The 20,192-nt window shown below is 44.3% G+C and overlaps 2 protein-coding genes across 2 annotated transcripts in view; one reads left to right on the plus strand and one right to left on the minus strand.

The window, feature by feature from the left end:
- ZNHIT6 (zinc finger HIT-type containing 6) overlaps positions 1 to 8,556 on the plus strand; it is a 32,996-nt gene extending 24,440 nt beyond the window's left edge. Inside the window, exons 9-10 of the mRNA XM_082766562.1 lie at positions 3,435 to 3,559; positions 8,274 to 8,556. Coding sequence (XP_082622688.1) covers positions 3,435 to 3,559; positions 8,274 to 8,359 — 211 coding nt within the window. The 3' untranslated portion in view covers positions 8,360 to 8,556. The remainder of the gene's footprint in view (positions 1 to 3,434; positions 3,560 to 8,273) is intronic.
- A 7,469-nt stretch (positions 8,557 to 16,025) lies between these two features.
- Positions 16,026 to 19,883, minus strand: CCN1 (cellular communication network factor 1). The gene is given in 6 exon segments (XM_082765710.1): positions 16,026 to 18,229; positions 18,339 to 18,541; positions 18,679 to 19,026; positions 19,365 to 19,595; positions 19,598 to 19,648; positions 19,651 to 19,883. Coding segments are annotated over 6 exon segments (1,221 nt in total). The 5' UTR covers positions 19,739 to 19,883; the 3' UTR covers positions 16,026 to 17,929.
- Between the last annotated feature and the right edge of the window lie 309 nt (positions 19,884 to 20,192).

Here is a 20,192-nt window from a genome sequence, read left to right on the forward strand (position 1 = left end):
CTGCTGTCTGAAGCTGTGGAGACGAGTTACACCACTGCGATGACAGCCGTAGGCTCCATCTGAGGGAGGTTGCTGTGATGCAGTGACCTAATGGAGCATTCCTGTGGGGGGGAGACAGATTAGGAGGCCGAATTGTTGAATTCCTGGAAGGTAGCAGAATAACTATAGATAGTGAAACTGGCCTGTGCAGATACTCACAGATGATATCAGAAGTGCAGAGCCATGTGAATTTCAGCATTTGGGAAAGGTAACAAAGCAATTCATAGGGTAAATGTAAAAGATTATATGGGAACTGATGTGGGATTGCTGAATCTTGTTAAATTTTCTCAATTGTCTCAATTTTTGTAGGCTTTTAAACTGCCTGCTGGCACGCAAATTCTGCTTAATTTTTGTCCTTTAAAAAGCAGTTATTGTTATTTCATCCCAGCTAAAACCAAAAGCTGTTGTCTGCCAAGATTGTCTCTTTGTGGTCCTTATAAATGGAATCTTCTTATTAAGAAGAAATCCAGGCCCATTTCTTGCTTCATGACATGGGCGTAAAGCCTTGCCTGGGGCAAGATAACAATCTGGAAAATGTATTAGGCGGCGGGTGTAGGATGAGGAGACTAAGGAAATGTATGGAAGGGGCAGTAAATAGAAGTAAATACCAGGGAGGAAGGAAGAGTCAGAGAGAAGAGTGCAATGAGAAGTCCTGCCGAGTTTAGGAACTGGAAAGCTGAATGAGGCAAGGAGGGAAAACAGCGTGCGTTCAGTACCAGAACAGGATAGCTTCCCTGCAGCGGGATGCTTAACCACAACTTAAAAAAGAAAAACTCCATGCATTACTTTGTGTCGTACCAAATGTGCACTTCAGGGTTGTGATGAACACCAAGGTTTGAACTTGTACTACATGCTGGAGGATGGGCATGAAAAAAGGTGCTGTAGGTTCTTGCTGAGCAGGCTAGGCGATGCTAGTGATACAGGACTAGCAGGTAAAATGATGATCAAGGAGTATCTGCGCCAAGCTCTCATCACACCATCCCTGACCATGGTGAAACCACTTCCCTACAGCTCCTCATGGTGCTGAGCAGTCACAGGACTTGTAAGAAGCCATTCCATTTCTTTAGGATTCATGCTTCTTGGTTGCTCTTCAAACGGGTCTAGTAAAAACTGAAACTGGGGTGCATTTGGATTTCTAGAAATGCTGTACAGGGCGGTTATTTTTGGCCAGAGGCCTGTGGTGCTCTCCCCACTGGTGTACAGCTGTGTTCTGCTGCTGGGGTACAAAAAGGAAGGTTTTTCTCATGATGAAGTCCTTTAGAGAGAACCTGAAGTCAGCCTTGCTCTGTGAGCCATCCTGTATTTGAAATTGAATGACAAGTATTAGTTTTCTTTTCAGGTCTTTAAACATGCACAGTTGAGGAAGAGATTGACAGGTGGATTAGCAGAAAACATCAATTTGTACTTGTATATTGAGTAAGGAGTGTGGTAGACTGAGGTCTTCTGGATAGAATAGACACTAACAGCACTGAAGTTTGAAAAAGAGAGGCATTAAGCTCCTTTGCTATATTTTCCCTGTAGTTTACAGACCAGATTATGAACTAAACTTTGGGATTTTTTCTCTGTCATTGTCAAACAGTACCATTTACTAAACACAGAAAAAAAGATAAAGCTTTGACTATAGTGATCTAACGCTTCAGTAATTTACTATCATAAAATAGTTTTAAGTACAAATGTTTTATCTTATGCCAAGCTGGACACTAGAGATGTTTTGTCTAAAACATGAGATAATGGAAAGTGTATTGTGGCATGTGAATTAGTTTAGCCTCTTGGTGGTAAACGTTTGCTTAACCAGAAAAGAATGTGTTGAGGTCCTTGCCAAAGGAAAGGTATTGCCATGCTTTGCATTTAGAGTACTGTAAATAAAGCAGTAAATATGTTTCTATTCATGTGTTTTAATCCCCGAGTTATGAATGCATTCATTCAATGAGAAATGCAATATACTGTTATCCCTTCTAAAGGGTTTCAGAAAGAACAGATCATAATTACTTTGGGTTAAGAGAAACTTGAAACCAAATATTTTCATGATGATTGATGTCAAATACGAGAGAGAAATAGTTTTTGCTCAAACTAAGTTTCCCTTAAATCCCAAGAACTCAAATTCTGCTTTGCCTTCAATATTCTTCTTGTCTGCCGACTTCTCTGATGTACTGTTCCTAATCGTACATTACTGAAAATCATAAAGTGTACATTTCCTTCACCCCTCCAGGGTTGTTTTGTTGTTTTTTTTTGGTGAAAGAAAGTCCAAGTGCATAATATGTAACTGCTCAGAGAAGGTGAAGCAGCTGTGTGAAATACTCCCCCCATTGCCCACAGTGTATTTTGGTTTTGAACTTCCTTTGGCTTTAGCTGATACAGTAGCTTAGTGGTGATTTTATAATCCCGATTACAGAAAGAATTGCATAACTCAGATTGCAGTGTAATACTATCAGAGCATTTGTTGGATGCTGCGGTTGTATCAAGTGAAAGCAGCAGAGTTTCTCTTGTAGAGGGCTTTGAAACACCCTTCTGTTCCCCAAAATCCCACGTGCAGGCTTCTGATGAGAGAGCTGGGAGAGGACATTACAGTTTTAGGATATCATTGCAGGTTAGGAGAAAATGCTCAGTTTACTTTGTATTTGTATAACATATGGCTGTGTAACCGGCCTCAGCCTGCGGGGTGAAGGGGAGGGAGCCCTTCCATGGGAAGGGGCATCGAGCCACCTGCCTCCTGCAACACACACAGGTGCACCCTTAGCTGTAGGGAGTTTCTTGGAGGTGGTGCTGTAAGCAGAGCTTTGCTCGGCCATAAACAGGGATGTTGTACCACCTTCTAGAAATGATTGCTTATTGTTGTATGTTCTGGGTATCCAAGCCCTACAAAAATGGAGCTCTAAGCGCTTCCAACGTGCATTACTTAAGTGACAACTCATATGAAAACATGATAAGGTACACTACTAGGCATGTAAATTAAATCTGTAGTATTACAGGTCATAAGCATGAAAAATAACAAACGTATACATTTACTATGCACATACTGAGAGTGATTGGAAAAAACAAGCAGGACGTTGTCTTATTTTCAGCTTAGAATCTGATTTTGGTAAATATATCCATTTTGATATCCATATGTCCATTTCTGATTTTGTTAAAAATATTAATTAAAAGGTCTGAAAACATTTTGGCCTGTAATGAAACTAATTCCATTCTCGTCTTGTTCTTAAGCTTAGATGTTAGGAGGGTTTAAAAAGATGTAGTTGGATAATAAGGCCAGATACGTAATTTGAATCATAAGAGAGTTCTTCTAAACATTATATCATCTGAAAATCCTGTGAACTGCAAGAAGCTGTTTTTAGAAACTGTACATTATGTCCTCAGTAGTTTTAAAACCCAAAATAAACTTTCCTGTTATTTTTAAGGTACAATGAATTGGATGCCAGTAGAAGCCTCCTAGAAAATTTGAAAAACAAAGTAATAATTGAGTACCCAACGTTATTTGTTGTCTTAAAAAAATTGAAGAAGGACATGGTGGTTCTTGGCCAAGGTAAGCATATATTTATTTCCTGTTATTCTATACTTAGATATTTTAGTTGAATAAACAATAATTAAGGATACACCCATTGTTGATGCCAGGAATGCACAGTATGTCTTATATTTCTCTCAGACTCTAAAAGATTTATATCAAACTGTTATGAACGTTGTCTTAAATCTTCTGGTTGATGTTAACTTTAGTGTTACTGTATGTATTTCTCCTAACATTGTTTACTGGTACTTCATCTGTTTTTGTATAGTTTTAGCCACGAAGGTAAAACAATTCTTCAGATTTGTGCTAAATTTTGTACAGAGCAGTTGGACAGAGTTGCTTGTTTCTAAAAAGTCAAGCTGTCAGAGGGAGATTAGTTGTAAGTAAGCCTGCTACAGAAAAGGGAATCTTTGTCCGTGATTTCCCAGCATAACTCCTAAAATTGGTCAAATAATTCTGAATTAGATGGTGGTCATTAGAAATTGTAATGGCAAAGAAGCTTTTTGGGTGGGTTAAAAGCACTGTTGTCTTTTTGGAAAGTACCATCTTACTCCCTAATACAAAGGCTTCACTTTCTGTATTTCTGCATTTCCATATAAAAGCTTTGCTTTCTGCAGCTGCTGATAGAGGGAGCCAGTTCCTTGTCCCTTAGTCCCCAGCTAGTAACTATAGTTGTCAAAGAACATACTTTTCAGTGATGGGCCCGCCTGTTATTTTTACAGGTTTCTGAGGAAAAGCTTCGAAATAGGTTTGCTGTGGCTATTTCATTGCAGCAACCTAATCATGGCTCTGTATGTATATAATTAAACTGAGTAAATCTGAGACTAAAAATATCATACCAGTGATAGCAAATCTCCCTGGGTCTCTGATGTTCTGGCTGGATTTCACTAAGTGATCCGCTGGAGCAATCTGCTGTCAAGGAGCCGTATGCGGACGTTTCTTGTGCTGTATATTGCAGGAGAGGGGACACCATGCCAGGAGATAAGATCGTAGTCTTGTCTGAGCAACTGCATCTCCTGATGTTTGCCCTGGGAGTACTTGCAGATGTGCTACAGGACGAAGATATGAGATACCTTTAGTTTGTCCATTGTTTCTTGATCAGGGTCCCTTGGCTTCAGTAGTCAGCCCTGCCCCAATGATTTGGATGTCAGGAGGGAATTAGGACTGATTGACTCAAACTCCATCTGAGTAGCGTGGTTGTCATTACCGCCTCCTGAGCTGGCAGGGAGGCTGTCCTTCTAAGGGGGTAGTTACAGATCCGTTGACTGAACAACCGTATTTTGAGGTCATGCTGCTGCAGATACAGGCTGGCCCTGTAGGACCACAGGGCAGAGGGGCGAAGGGAAGGGAGCTGAGAGCAACTGGAAGTGCTGATAGCTGGTACAGGGACACAAGCGTGTGTCCTCAAGACAGTGACCTTCCTCTACTGCAGGCATCATTCAGTTAGCTGTCATCCCTGGAGCTGGTATTCGGGGAACACTGGCAGCTATTGCAGCTTTGGGGAACCATTACATTTTCTTTATCTTTGGTAATTGTTTCTTTAGATTCCATAAAAATCAGGTTCATAGCTCTTTGTTGTGGTGTTTTGTTTGTGACAGGAAGATTTTATAGCTAATGGCAAAAATAGGATGTAACGAGAGCAAAGAGAAATTGCCATACAGCATCTCTTCACACTTAAAGGGAGGTTGGAGGTAAGAGGGGTGAAGACAGTTTATAATCAGGTGATCTTTTTGAGATTCATATGCAGCCATCTTCAACAAATTGTCTGGAAGCAAACTGAAGACAGAGTAACTGAAATAAAACATGTATAGTTACGTATATAAGAGCTGCACAGTCTTCATACCGTGCTTGTCTAAATATTCCCAATACGTTAAAATGCAAAGTAGGGATACTTGTATAATGCAGGGGAGTAATGTCTCTTCATTTGGATACATGTAAGTTTCGATTTGGCCATAGCTCATCATATCCAAAATACTCTTCAGTGCCAATTCACTTCACTTGCATAAGAGTAGGAGCGTTCATTTACATTCTTGTGAAGGGGGTGAAGTACGTTGTTCACGTTGAAGTAGCATGGTCCTTTCCTTCCTTACTTAATACTTGCTGTAAGAGAATTTTGGAAAGTAAATAAAAAGCCAACTATTTCAATAGGTTTATATACTGAAAAGGAAAAAAAAAAAAAAGCCTTCTGAGTCTTTCCAATCTTTTTTTTTTCTTTCCTTTTATTACATTTTTTGTCTTTTTTCTCCCTAAAGCTTTAGGGTTTGAATTGTGAAGGATATTACTTTACTAACAGGCCAACAAAAATTGCACATCTGAAAGTTGACTTCACAAAACCAATTATATTTCTGGTACTTTGGTTAAGTAATATATATCTATATATGTAATATATAGATATTATATAAAGATATATAATGATAATAGGTACTCCTAAATGAATAGGAAAAGAATGAATCGTGACCTGCAAAATATTGCAAATTGTATGTTTTTATAAAGTCTTTACTGTAGGAATATTAAAGATGTTGAGTGTGTATTTGTACGCTTTCCCACTTCCCATTTGTGTTTCTTTTATGTATGGAAGCCAAGCACTGAACATTTTCATTGCTCTCTCTTGACTGCGCATTTAGGCATTTAGCATAGACTGGGCTTTGCAAACAAGCATGTTATTTTCTGGAGTTGAATTCGCCAAGTTTCCAGTCCTCCAGATTGTTTCAGGAAAAGCATGCTCAGAACTTAAAAATGGGAGGGCCTTTCAGTGCTGTTACTCCACTTGAAGACAAAAAAACACTTTTGTAGAAGTGTGTCACAGTCATCAAACTCTTCTCTTGCGTGCTGTAAAGAGCCTTACAGAAAAAAAGGAGAAACAAACAACGCTTAGCTTGCTTTACCAGTTACGTTCACAGATAACTGCTAAGAGTGGAAGTCATGGGTTCACCTCCAGCATGGCCAGGGAGAAGTACACTCTAACAGGAGAGAGCTAGCCTGCTCATCTCCCCAGAAGCCACCTTACTGCTGCAGCATTTGGCATGTTCCTTGCAGTCCAGCTTCTTCACCGAGTACGTCACCCTCACCCCCACAATGAGCTATTACTCTGAAAGACTAGGGAAGAGCTAGAACTGGACGCCTGCTAAGGGAGGCTGCTAGAAGTTAGTGAGGGAAAAACCCATTTTTCCTGTCCTCATTCTCAGAAATGGCTGAAGTATTTTGGCTGAAACTTCCAAAAAATATTCCAGTGAAGGAAGGTAACCAGCACTGAACAATTTAGACCAGGAGTTTAATTTTACATTATCAGTAAACTGCGGACAGCTTTATGGTGAGAGGGACTGGACAATCTTAATTTATAGGCAATGCCATTATGACTGTAAAAGCATGTTCTTTTTGAGTGAAGACAATCTCTAATACCTGTCAAACAAAACTTAACGAACTAAACTAGAGCTAACATTGGTCTGCTGACCTTCATGGTGAGTCAGGAGATGGCCACATTCTTTTATGGGATGTTTTGATGCTTGACTTGCTTATAGCAAAAAATACAGGTGTGCCGATTCCAGCAGGCAGGGTCAGTCATGGCTGAAGATAGGAGGGGATTACAGAAGTTTTCACAAGACTTAGAGGCAAAAACAATCCTTACTTTGTGCATTACTCGGTACATATCTGGCATATAAATGTTCATTGATTATACACTAGATTTAATATAGACAAAATGTGACCTCTGATGTTTCTGGGTGAAATCCTTCTATTTTCTTGAACAAATTCCATTGAAACTGTACAGGTGCACACTGTGTCCTATGTACTACCCGTGCTTGCCAGATGTAGAACTGAGCTTGACAGGACAGTAGCAATGCTTCACCAGCTCCCTTCTGGTAGTGTTTCTTTAATTGAGCATCTGACACTAAATGCTCAAAATCTCCTTTAAATTTGTGGTCAGATCAAACACTGAAAATATCAATGAGAGCAGTGTGCGAGTCATGTGCCTACTTTGCTATGGTTTATTTTTGTGCTGCTCAAGTGCCACCGACCAGCGGCATTTGGTGACCTCACCACGAGGTGACAGGGGTCGATGCTCGTTAAGGAAGGAGTCTCAGGATGTATGGCTGAAGACCGGTTTGGGAAATGAGTGCTTCATGATGTGATCTCAACAGAATGCAGTAGCCTGTCCTAAAGCACACGTTACTGTGAAGCTTTAGCCTCCTCAGCCTTAGCTCATGGATTCATGCAGCTTGACACCATCTTTGGGATGCGGGAATATGTGGAAGGAGCACATATGTGCCGCATCTTAATTTTCTGTTCAGAATTTCTCAATAGCTCCCCATCTTAACAGAAATGCTAACAGTGCTGCTAATGACCTATAATTCACTGCAGTTGTAATACACATATGTAGCAACCCAGAAAACAGCATTTAAAACAAACCAGGACAACAATTTGAAATTCTCAGTGGATGAAGAGGAAGAGCCTTGTATGGAATAAACATTCTGCTTACCTACCTGACCGAGAGACCAAGATTTTTTAAAAATTAAGAGATCCTAAACATTGTCTTGCTTTCTCCTTCAGCAACAAAGTACTTCGCAGGGCCGTATCCTACATTTTGAGACTTGTTAGGAAATAACTGTCCTCAAGGAAACTCTGATGAAAAGGAAAAGAAGATTCAAAACACTGCTTCTGTTTGAGCAAGCTGGAAAAGGGGGAAACGGCATTGCTGAGACTAACTGCTTGTTGTTTTGTTTGTGTCCTTCACCCTCAGATGCCAGCGAATCTGCAGAGGACTCGGACAGTGAAAGTTCGTCCCTTTCATCTGAGGAAGAAGGGGAAATTCGGGAGAGTTCATGACAGTTCTTTGTGAGAAGAGGGTGGGATGAGCCTTTTATATATTTTTTTTTAAATTTAATTAAATCTTTTTAATACAACAGATTTCTCTGGGGTTTGGTTTGGCTTGCTTCACTAAAGGCAGCACTTCCAAGCTGCCTCCCTAACTTTGGATTTAGTAGTGCATGTTTAGGTATGTAAATAAAGAGGTGGGCAACTAATGGTTCAAGAGAAATCTGGTATTATTGCATAGCACCCTTTTATCCATGTATCTTCACTAAACAGAGTAACCCAGATTTAAAGTTTCCAAGTTCATTTCAACAATATATTTTTTCCTTTTATCCTAGTATCTCAACGTCTGATTTGTCTGACCATAAATATCTTATTCCGTATTTGCATTCATCAATGGATATGTGCCATTATGCTTCAACTTACTGAAAAAAATCTGATGTTTCATCAGATCAGTTTTCTTTTAGGTTAGTTCTTTGTCATGTTGAGCTGCTGCACATGATCTTACTTTACTTTTTGGTTTTAATTTTCTTAAAGTTTTCTGACTTTAATTTTTGGTGGCATTTTGGATGTCCAGTGCAGTATCTTTTTCTTGTTTGGTTGTATCTTGCTTAGTATATCAAGAAAGGACCAAGCTGAGCCATGTTTTATGCACGGCATGTTAATCTTCTACCCTCATCTTCTAAATTAGCATTGGTTTAAAAAATAAATAAAAATAGATGCATGGAGTGTCACTAGTGCTAACGTATTGATCTTCTAAACAGTGCTGATGTTGTGCATCTAGTAATCCTGTGTTACTGCTTTACCTACTGAAGCCAGATACTGCAAATGTTTACTGGCATATCAGCTGAACTTACCTACTTAAAAGCAAATAAAGACAAAACAGAAAACTCCTGTACTGTATCAGCTACCAATGACAGCAATCTGTTGCTAACTGCCGATAGAGGACTCCACGATCCCCAACACTTGTGGAGGTGTCTGGTTCGAGCCCCCCATGCCTGTGGGGCTGGCTGGAGGAATCGGAGGGCACGGCTGTGAGTGGCAGATGGGTGGGTGGGTGAGCCCCTCGGAGCCCTCACGAGTCTCGGGAGTCAGCCCAGGCATCTGGGATTAGTTTGTGGCGGGGGCTATGGTTCACCTAAGGTCTAGCTGCAAGTCAGTGTTTGTAAAATCCTAAGCACGTGGTTACTCAGCTCAGTAAACAGCTCCGCCAGCTCCTTGTTGCCCTGCTCTGTCTGCTGCTGGAGATTATCACCTTCATGACCAAAGCTGGCGGCACGGGATGCACGCCGGTCAGCCACTTGAGTGCAGAGCTTGGTGTTTTGACCGCAAACTCCCGTGAAGGTGGTTTGTCGGTCACAAGTGCTCTTCCTGCCAGGGCTGACATGATAGAAAGATAGCACAAAGCAGTGAAGTTGCCTGTTGAGGTCACACAAGGCTGTGACAGCAGTGAAGGGCTCAGGCTTTCAGGCGCTCAATCCAGACTCCAGGGCGCCAGCTTGTCCGTTCCTGGCCAGCCATACTGCTTGGAGAGGATTGCTGAGATGTTCAAGGTTGTAGAAGTTATTTTTTCACGCTTTTGCAAACAAATTATCATTAATAAATTGTTTGCAGCAACATCCAACCAACGAAGTTTGGAAAGAGCATCAGACCTTGGTAGTGACATGCTGCTTCTCCTCACGGTGATTTTGTATGCCTTCTCCTTCATCTGTTTTGCAATCTGTAATAAAACAGGGAAATCTTTGTACTTGCCTGTCAGTAGCCACCTGTGCTCTATTTTCTTTTTTAATCATTGTTAGTTTTCTGCTCACCTCTCATTGCAATGTTTGTTTTCTTAACCCTCTTTAAAGGACCACAGTTCCTAGCTGTAGGTGTTGCTTTCATATTTTTTCAGTTCAGTGACAGTGAATAAGCTTTTCCTAATCAGTGATTACTGCATGCTCACTTGGTAGTCGCAAATTACTTTAAACCAGCATTGAACCCATTCATATTAACACCCATAGAAGAGCAGAACAGCAAAACTGCCACAGTTCATTTGCTAAGAACTGTTTCATCTGGAGTAAAAGCGTGGTAGTTCTGCCCGGAGTCAGAGCATGCGGTGGAGATGAGAGTGCCGCAGATACTAACGCTGCTCTGCGTGTGCGTGAGGTTGTGCTGCAGCTGAGGAACATGCATTTGTAATCAAAGGGATTTGCATTACTTTCCTGCTCTCTTGGAGGCTTTCATTAATTGACTGAGTGTTTCCCTGCATTGTGTTTTCTTGTAGAAATCTAATTTAAGCTCTTGTGGGAGTCAAAACCACAACCCTGGTTTGTTTTTAAATGAAGATGCTGTTAAATCTATCCTCTAGATGTAAATCTTTTCCTACCTTAAAGAAGGTTCTGAAAATTTTTAAAGGTTGTTCCTGTAGTTGTTACCAGAAAGGAGATTTACCAAACAAAGCTGTGAGCCATCATTCAGATCTCAGACAAATTGAGAGTGAAAGGCCTTGTTACTAGGTGTGTTTCCCATTCATTCCCAGGTTGCTGTCTAGTGAGTTTTATTTAGTGTTGTAACAGTCACCCTGGTCTGAGTGGTGGCAATTCATCAAAAGCAAGCCAAGGTGGAATTCAAATATTTAACTTAGCAAAACTTGTTGAATAATTTGTATATAAAAATGAATCGAAGTGATGGTCTTGGGCTAACAGCACTGTCTCACTGATGGTAGCTGGCTAGTGCAGGTCCTGCAGCAGTCATAACTGGTAACAATACTGAGGTTAGGGATCTAATCACAGCTGATGCAGTCTTTGGCTGTTAGTACTTTCACAGATGGTTAGGAGAAGTTCTTAATTCCTCTGAGTGATTTAACCCAGAATGAGCATCTCATATCGTAAACTGAGGAAAGAAAATACACCTTAAAAAGCCATATTTTTAAAATTCCGGTCAAGCACATGAAACTTAAGACACGGGGCTGAGGATGCCTGGAAGACTTCAGTTGAGTCCATTCTGAAAACATCCTCTCATAATCGCATTGTACTGGCATCCCAGTACAGGCCGCTGACTTGATTCAGCGCAGATGATGCCTGTGAATGAGAAACCCGTGCTGTTGTTTTAATCTTCATCCTTCAGCACCAGCTTGCGCTGAGTGCTTGATTCTATGCCTACTATGCTTACTCATTTGTTTTCCTCTATAAACGAGTTGTCAGAGAAGGAACAAGCCCTGTGTGCAGCGTTGTTACAGCACTTTTAATGTTTAGACTGTTCAGGTTTCAAACCCTGAACTCTAACAGCGTGCTTGAACTGAAGGACCAGCAGCTTACAAAGCAAAGAGTAAAGGCTCTTGTACTGAATGAACGTGCTAGTAAAAAAAAAAAAAAAAAAAAAAAAAAAAAGTAATGAAGTCATCCTTTTCACAAACTAAGGGACAAAAATAGAGCCTAGCTAAGAGCATAGCAATAGCTGAGAGCTGGGCTTGAGTCAGTCCTAGGAGAGAACTTGGTCTTTTCCTTTTTTGTACAGCTTCCTGGGGGGATGAGGCACAAGCTAGGGAACTGTCATGGGTAAACAACTGCCTGTCAGTATGACAGCAAGGTTTTGAATGAACACATCTGAATGCTAGGCTTTACCGTATTTATTCCACTTTAGGGATTGTTGATTTGTAGAGGAAAAGAGGATCATGCTGCAAAAAGAGTTGCTGCCCTAGCTCTTAGAGGCAGTCAGGGCTAGCGAGCTAACCAAAAGTTGTTGCTTCAGTAAAGCAGGGTGGATTTACTTTGTGTTAGGAGTAAACCTGCTCACAGTGCAGATCACCCTTTCTAGACTAAAAAAGTGCAGAAATGTCCAGGCTTAGTGCTGATAGGAAGCCCAACCTCTGCATTGAGCACAAGGACAGCTGTGGTTCGGGCCCTGCCCTGCCAGCTAGGGCTGTGCTCTGTTGACATCTGTAGGAGCTGGGAATGCATCGCACCTTGTCAGAGCAGGCTCTCAGAGAGTAAATATACAGCTGTGATGATGTAACGTCAGGCCCTGCTTGGTCACAAACATCTCATTCTGCTTTCTCAAGTCCCACACACTTTTCCTGAAAACATTTATTCTTCCTCCCTCCAAAGAAAAAATATCTTGAATTTGTGTTTGTGTTGTTGCTATGACATTCAGTTAAACTGTATGCGGATGCAGGTTCTCTTAATGAGAGGGAGAAAAAAACACAACTGTGTACTTCAGCGGACAAAGATTACCCTGTGTTTGTATTAGGATGTTGCTATGGCAGTGCATATGGTTTTATTTGGTGGAAATTTGTGGTGAGATGGAAGGAAGTCACATGTATGCGGGACAAACAAGAAGTGGCAGCAAAACCAACTCCAAATAAATACTGAAACTGAAAGGGGAGTTGCAGATGACACGTGAAACCTGGAAAAGACAGGGATAGGTGTTTTGCTGCCTGTCTCTGTGAACTGACAACAGAAACGTGCTCATGCCGTGTCCTGCTGGTCTCAGCAACCCCTTGGACAGTGCCATAGCTGTAATGATGCTTTCACTGCCTGTGCTTCTTGCCCTCCTTGGCTCTGCATGCTGTGACATATTTTGTTGTTGTTGTTTTGGAAGCAAAATTCCACTGCCTTGGCCTGATCTTCCCACCACTAACTTCTGCAGCCTATCCTAACCTAGTGGGCTTTTTGGCAGGTAAATTAACAGAGTGATAAAGTGTGGAAATCCACTAGTGCTTTGCCTACCTTTGGAGCAAAGTAAAGTCTTTCTGGACTGGTTGCCTCCTGCTTGTGATAGAAACGGGATTTTTCTTTAACTGGCACAGAAGTCCTCATATTTGTCTCGTCCTTTTGCATTGGACTGCTTTTTGCATCAGTTGCATCAGTACAGCTGTTGGTGGGGTTGCGTGACAAATGAGAGCAAGTTAAAAATAACCTGCCTGAGAAACAGGGATAGAAGTGAGGGAGGAGAGCGAGTCCTGGTTTGGAGAACAAATTGCCACACTGCGCTGGGAGCTGGCTGGTTCCAGCGTGATCCCAGCTTGCGGAGAAAGCAAAAGTGTTTTGAAAATCACATTGCCACTTTCTTCCTGGCATCCCATTTCAGCCACAAGGAGGAGGAAGAAATGACTGTGAAAGCTGCCTGTTGCTTCTGCTTTCAGCTGTGCTTGGGCATCCATGTTGGTTTTAATGGGATCGTTTCACTGCAGCACAAGTAAAACCTACTCTCTTATTTAAAGTCCTCATAAACAGCTTGCTGATTTTATAGCTGTGCTATCTTAAATGTCTGATGATGTTAGATTTTACGAGCCAATTTAGATCTAACCCGTTTGGTATGAGATGCTCAAGAAGCTCAGTAGCTTTGGAGAATCAGCTGCTTTGAGTCTGCAAACCCACGGCTATCTTTTTGGCCTCCTGTGGGACAGGTGCTCTCAGAATGTGGCTGGCCTGCCCTGCTGACTTCTACTGGTGCGTATAGCAGAGTCTTGTCACTCCTCTTACTAAAACTCTGGCTGCATTCAGCACGAGGTTGTTAGTGCCTATATCCTAGCCAGATTTCCATCTGCGCAAACCTGTGCGCCCTACCTTTACAAGTCTTCCTTCTGTCCAGTAAACAAAAACCTTACAAAAGCTTGTGTAACATTTTGTCCTGGATGGCTGCTGCATTCCATCTGGTAAGTGGCTGCACTTCAGGACAGATAAAGTTGCTTATGTGAGCGGTGCCTTGGGGTCTTCCAGGATGTTTTCCAATATAAATTGTGTATGTAGACCTTTTTTTGGAGGGGGTGTGGGGAGGTCATAGTGCACTGGATGCCATCTGCTCAGTTTCTTGGTGTTTGGTCTCTACTGGATAACACAGATAGGTGCTCATTGTATGGCTTTGTTGGCTAGATCTGTATTTTCTGGATACCAAGTCTCACTGCAGTTCTGTGTAGTTCAGTTGTTTGTGACCTGAAGTGCATTTACAGGTACCTCCAAAGTGAGCTGTATTTGCTGCTTTCTCTGTGGCCCCTTGACGTTTCTATGTGCTGTTTTCTATGTGGGTGTGTTACATGGAGAAAACAAACGTGAAGGTGAAAACAGGGACATGCCTACATGAAAAACAGGCATGAGGCAGAGTTGGTAAAACCACAGACCCAGCATTGCCTCGTTGGGTGCTGGGTGCTGCACATGCAGAGATCAAACAGGAGACAAGCTGTGCAGGGCTTCCCAGCTGGAGCAGGGAGCTGGGCCTGCTAGCCAGAAGGTGCCCACTGGCGGCCCTGCAGCCCTGCTGGGGCTCCCTGGTAGCTTCTGTATAGCATACAGAGGTTCCTGGGGCACAGCCCTGCTAGAGTTAATTACTGGCTGGGCTGTCCCTGTGTGAGGAAGGTGTTGGTGCTCCCTCCTCATCAGCTTCCCTGCTCACTGATGGCCATGCGAGCTGCTGCGTCCCACCGCAGGGGGTGGTGCAGTTACAGCAGCCCCTTTTCTGCATGCTCTTACTTTTGTTTTGTTTCTTGTGATGCAGCACTCAAGGAAGCGTAAACTGTGTCTTCACTGTGTTGCCTTCATTGGTAGGGAAGATTTTATGTGCACCCCTGATACCACAGTGGCTGCCTCCACCAGGCACTTGTAAATAACTGCGCCGAGTACAAGAGGCATTTCTTCCAGGCCTAAAGCTGTAGTTTGACAAGTGCTCCTTTTGGCGGCAGCAGCAGCTGCAGCAAACTGCCCCGTGCCACGCTTCCCATCCCCGGGTAACCCCACCGCTGGCAGCCCCTTCGCTGCTTGTTGCAGGGTGCATGACAGACGGAGCACCTCAAACGCAGCGCTGCAGGCACGGGTGGGCAGCAGCAGCCCTGCTGTGCGAGGACTCATGAAGAAGGATGTTGGTATTTTAGTTTTCCACCCAGATATCAAATAGTTATGCTCATGTATCTTATCTGTGAGCCCTCCTGGTTGCACTTAAAGGAACCTGTGTTTTTATCATTGATATTTTCATGCATGGTATCTGGGGTTCTTTTTCTGCTAGAAGAACAGGGACATAAAAATTTCAAAGCAAGCACAAAGGCAATATGCAAGATGTGATGCTGACTCCTTGTACGGTATTGTGGGGGTTAGTAGTTTTGCCATGCAATTGTGAAATGCAGCAAGTGAGAAGAGAACAGCGTGGTTGATGCTCGGTTGGTGTGAAGTCCCAGCTCTGGAAGACTAGCAGTTCTTTCTCGTGAGGTTCGTTTCCCCTCTCTATGACAGAGTAATTTTATTTAGTATATTTTGTTCTTATGTTTGCATGTTCTGCTCCTGCAGTCCTTATGCTCCCTCCGGTACGTTTTCCCAGTGAACAAAGATTACAGACCCACCCCTCTACTTGATGAGATGTGGAAAGCCCAAAGTGCAGGCTCTAAAAGCTAGGACCTGTGTGGAACCACACTTGGGACAGAAGTTGGAAGGGCCGTTTTTGCTTTCAGACTTACTCTGTGGATATGTAGTTATACCTATGTGGAATTTTTAGGAGAGCTGAGTTAGGTTACTCTAAAGTGGGTTCATTCAGGTATAGTTGAAAGTGGAAGTGGCCAAGAACAAGCAGGCAGCTCCTCCGTGTCTGCGAACTGTGTGTTCTTACTCGCCGTGCGGTAACCCGACATGCAGACCCAGTGATTCCTTGTTGCGAGGTTGATGTAATGAAGTGTTCGGTGCTAGATGTAAGTCAAAACCAAACAAAAGCGCTTCACTGCGTTTTACACTTTTACTGTCAACAAATATTGTACAGACAAGTTTAGGTACAGCTATGACTGGTGGCCAGGTGGTAAATTCCAAAACAGCTCAAGTTTTGAATGCCTTCGGGGAGAGAACTTGACTGAGCAGAAGAGAGACAGCTGTAATTTTTAAGGCAAAGCATTAGGTGCCAGAGATGAGCTCCTGAGATATTTGGCCATCTATTCTATTGAAATATTTATGTCTAATCAAATGAAAAGTGAACTCTTAACCACTTGCATGTCAAACCACATGACGATGGATGACAGTGCTACCAGTCTAAAACCCCACAATCGGTCTCTGCCTTTTCTGAGAAGTATTTTTCTCACTAAAGCCTACAGGAAGGCTTCTTGGCAGCGAACAAACTGGTGGTGATGAGGAGAAAAAATTATGTTGCAGGTTTCCTTTCAGCCTTATCTGTAGCGCAGCTTTATACTAACCAGTATAGTACAAATGTTTCATGCAGCTTTCTCATTCTTCCTCTAGGTCATTTTTTTAATGTCATTTTCTTAACGCATGCCAGCTAGCCTTCTTAGGGCTCCCTGGGTTTGCTAAATGTCATCCACATCCCTAAAGTGCAGTTACATATTTGAAAAGTGGGAAGGGGCAGCAAGGAAGAGAAAAGATTGGCTGCTTTGCCTTTTACTCTATTGGAAAAGTACTTGAAATTCCTCACATTCTTCTGCTGTTAACAGTATGTTTACTTTTCATCACTGGGTTATTAGGATTAACAAAAGTCATTGCTTCAAGCTCATTTAATTTGAATTTAGTGAAAGCAAACTACCTCCTGCAGACTGTAGGAAACATTCTTCTTCCACAGAACTCTATTAGTTTGCAAAAAGCAGCCACCAAAAAAAATGTGAGACCTAACGACCACATCACTGTGCATATACTGCATTCTAATGAAGTGCCTTATGTTGCAAATTCCAGGACAGTTTGAATAATCTGACACTCTAATTAACATTTCAGTCTCTCCATCAAACATTGGCTTTCATTGCCAGGAACCTTTTTCTGCACATGCTTTCTAGAGCATGGGGACAGATAGTATACACCACGCCAATATATTATTTACCCCAAGAATTAGACTCAGCTTACTGGAGTTCATGGCTGCATCTGCAGGAGAGCTTGCTTTAGTTTCCAGAGAATCTTGGTTCTTAGGATTCAGGGTATTCATAGAAAGGTCTTTCCTTTGCTGCAGTTAACCCTGCTATAAAGTTAAAGCTGTTGCCTTTTCAAATGCTTTACTGAGAATAGTTAGGTAAATATTTCTTTATTAAATGATTAATTCCATAAATAAATTCTTTTAATTCATTGAATATAAAATTAAAATCATTTACAACTTATTCCAGTATTACAGGGTCTGGAAGGGGTTAAAAAAAAAAAAAAACAAAAAAAGCTACAGTTTGATAAATAAAATACTCAGCTTTAAAACAACTGATTTCTGTTTGCCATTAAACTACAGTTGGTACATAATAGCTGCCACTGTGAGCACCTCACAAGTGCCCACCTCAGGAAGGAATGTAACTTCCAACTTGGTTGGGAAAGGAGGGAGAAGAGAGAGGGAGGGGGAAAAAGCACGGTGTTAAATCAAACAGGATAGTAAGAAGGTTTTTCATAACCAGAACAAAACACTTCTCAGATCACTTACAAACAGAAAACAGTATATAACATAAGGTGCTCCAAAAAGAAGCAGTGAAGTTGCTCCAGTACTATGAAGCTTTAAGTATGCTTAGATCTGTCACATTAGTGTCCAGTTGCACAGTGCACTCTTGTAACATCTCAATGTTGCCCTCCAACGGGCAAGGCACCACTTCCATCAAAGGTCCTTTCTCCATGGCTGGTTACTTCAGAACTCTGTTTAGTATCCCACCCCCACCACAGCTTAGTCCCTGAATTTGTGAATGTCATTGACCAGTCTGTAGTAGGGATAAGCTTCGTTCGCATGCGGACAGTTGTAGTTGCATCGGCACGACTGGATCATCATGACGCTCTTGGTGAAGGTTTCTCCATCATCGCAGCGGAACCTGATCTTGACAGTCCTGGTCTGCTGGGGCGTGCAGCACCTGCCATCCACGCAGGAGCCACAGTACTTGGGGCGGTACTTCTTCACACTGGAACATCCTGCGTAAGTGAACTTCACTGGGGATGGGGACTTCTTAGTCTTGGTACACTTCTTTCCCTTCTGTAAAGAGAAGGCAATAATGTTATTAGTGGGAGATTCTTGTGCAGCCTTGCCCCTCTACCCAAACCAGTTTGGAAAGAAGAGGAGCACCAGAGGAGTCTGTATTTACCTTTAGGGAGGCATAGCTTGGCTGGCCACATGGCCTCACTTCGCATATCCTGGTCTCTTTGATGAGCTTGCAGTCAGGATTATCATTGGTAACCCTCGTGGAGATGCCAGTTCCACATGTCTTGGAGCACTGGGACCAGGAAGTTGTTTGCACAATGCATTTGGGATTCTCAAAAGCTCGACTTTGTGGCTCGGATCCAAACACTGGAAGAGAAAAAGGAGGGCTCAGACTTAAGTGCATCTTCTCACTGGGCTTCTTTCTTTCCCCTGTGGTCTAAAGACCCACATATCTTTCCTCCCCACCTTAACTGTCACTGTTACCCATGCTGGGTCATACTCACCAGGTAGCATCTTCAGGCCTCCTTTCACAATGGCAATTAGCTCGTTGTTCCTGGTCAGTTCACCTTCAGAAGCATCCAGACCAAACTCTTTGCTGAAGAAACCCTCCAGCTCATCCAGCGCATCTTTGCTCTCGTCACAGACCCACTCTTCGCAGCACTGCCCAGGGACTTTGACCAGCCTGGGGCTGGGGCAGCCCAGGTTAGGAAGGGAGAGTTCTTGCGGGCAGAGCGGGATGCAGCCCACAGCTCCATCTATGCACGTACACTGGTGTTTACAGTTCGGCTGGAAGCTCTCGCCGTTCTGGTAGATTTTGGAGTTGTATTCACAGGGTCTCCCTTCGGACTGTGCTGTAGAGAGCAATGAGAGAGAGAAGAGGGAGTCAGCGGTGGGAGTCGCTCCTTTAAATGCACGCGTTTGCTGCTCTGTGAAATTCAGTTCGCGGTAAAGCTCCCTACAACCCCCCGGAGACGCGGGGCCAGAACAATAACTTAGTCAGGAATCACTTTTCCTTATGTGCTTTTAGCGGAGCCCAGACATACTGAATCGCATTCCAGACTGCTGAAGTCATGTGCCTTTCTGCCAAGCTACCAACAACAAAGCATAACCATACAAGGACTCAAAATTACTAAACTCCGGCGCTCCGGGGAGCACCGCTCGGCCGGGGGAGGCGGCGGCCGGCCCTTACCTCTGCAGATGCCCTTGGTCGCGACGGGGCTGGCGCCGAAGTTGCACTCCAGCCCCTTGGTGTGGTCGCAGGGCTGCGTCCGGCTGCAGTCCTCGTTGAGCTGCTTGGCGCAGACCTTGCAGCAGCCGCAGCCGTCGGGCACCAGCCCCACGCCGGGGGCGCACTGCGGCACGGCGGCCGGGCACTGGCAGACAGCGGGGCAGGGCGAGCCGAGAGCCTGCGGAGCGGAGACAGCGGCGGCCGGTCAGCGCCGGGGCTGCCGAGCCGCGAGCGGACAGCCGCGAGCCGAGCCGAGCCTCCCTCCCCGGACTTACCAGGCGGGCCAGGCACAGGAGGGCGGCCGCCAGAGCGGGGCGGGTACCCGCGGAGCCCATGTCGAGCGGCGGCGGCGTCGGGCACTGAGGGGAGGCTGCCGGCGGCGGGAGGCTGCGAGCGCAGAGCGGGGCCGGCGCGGTCTGAGGCGGCGGCGGGGCGCGGGCCGCCTTATATAGGGCGCGGGGCCGCCGCGTGCGCCGCGCCGCTGACGTCGCGCGTTCCGGGCCGCGGCCGCGGCCAGCGCTCGCGGCATCCCAGGAATGCGCCTGGCGCGCGCCGCGCGGCCGCCCCGCCCCGCCCCGCCCCTCCCGCCCCGCCCCGAGCCCGGCCGCCGGGGGCTCCCCGCGCCCGCGCGGCTCCGGCACCCCCGGCACCCCCACGGCCCCCCCCGGCCCCCCGCCCGCCGCCTCTGCCGGGCCGGGTCGGGCCGGGAGCCCGCTGCTCGGCCGTCCTTTCTCCCGGCCGCCCTGAGCGCTTCCAGCTGGGAGCGGGCACCAGACGTAACGATATCGC

This window comes from Aythya marila, assembly GCF_965140915.1.
Source record: "Aythya marila genome assembly, chromosome: 8".
NCBI classification, from domain to species: domain Eukaryota; kingdom Metazoa; phylum Chordata; class Aves; order Anseriformes; family Anatidae; genus Aythya; species Aythya marila.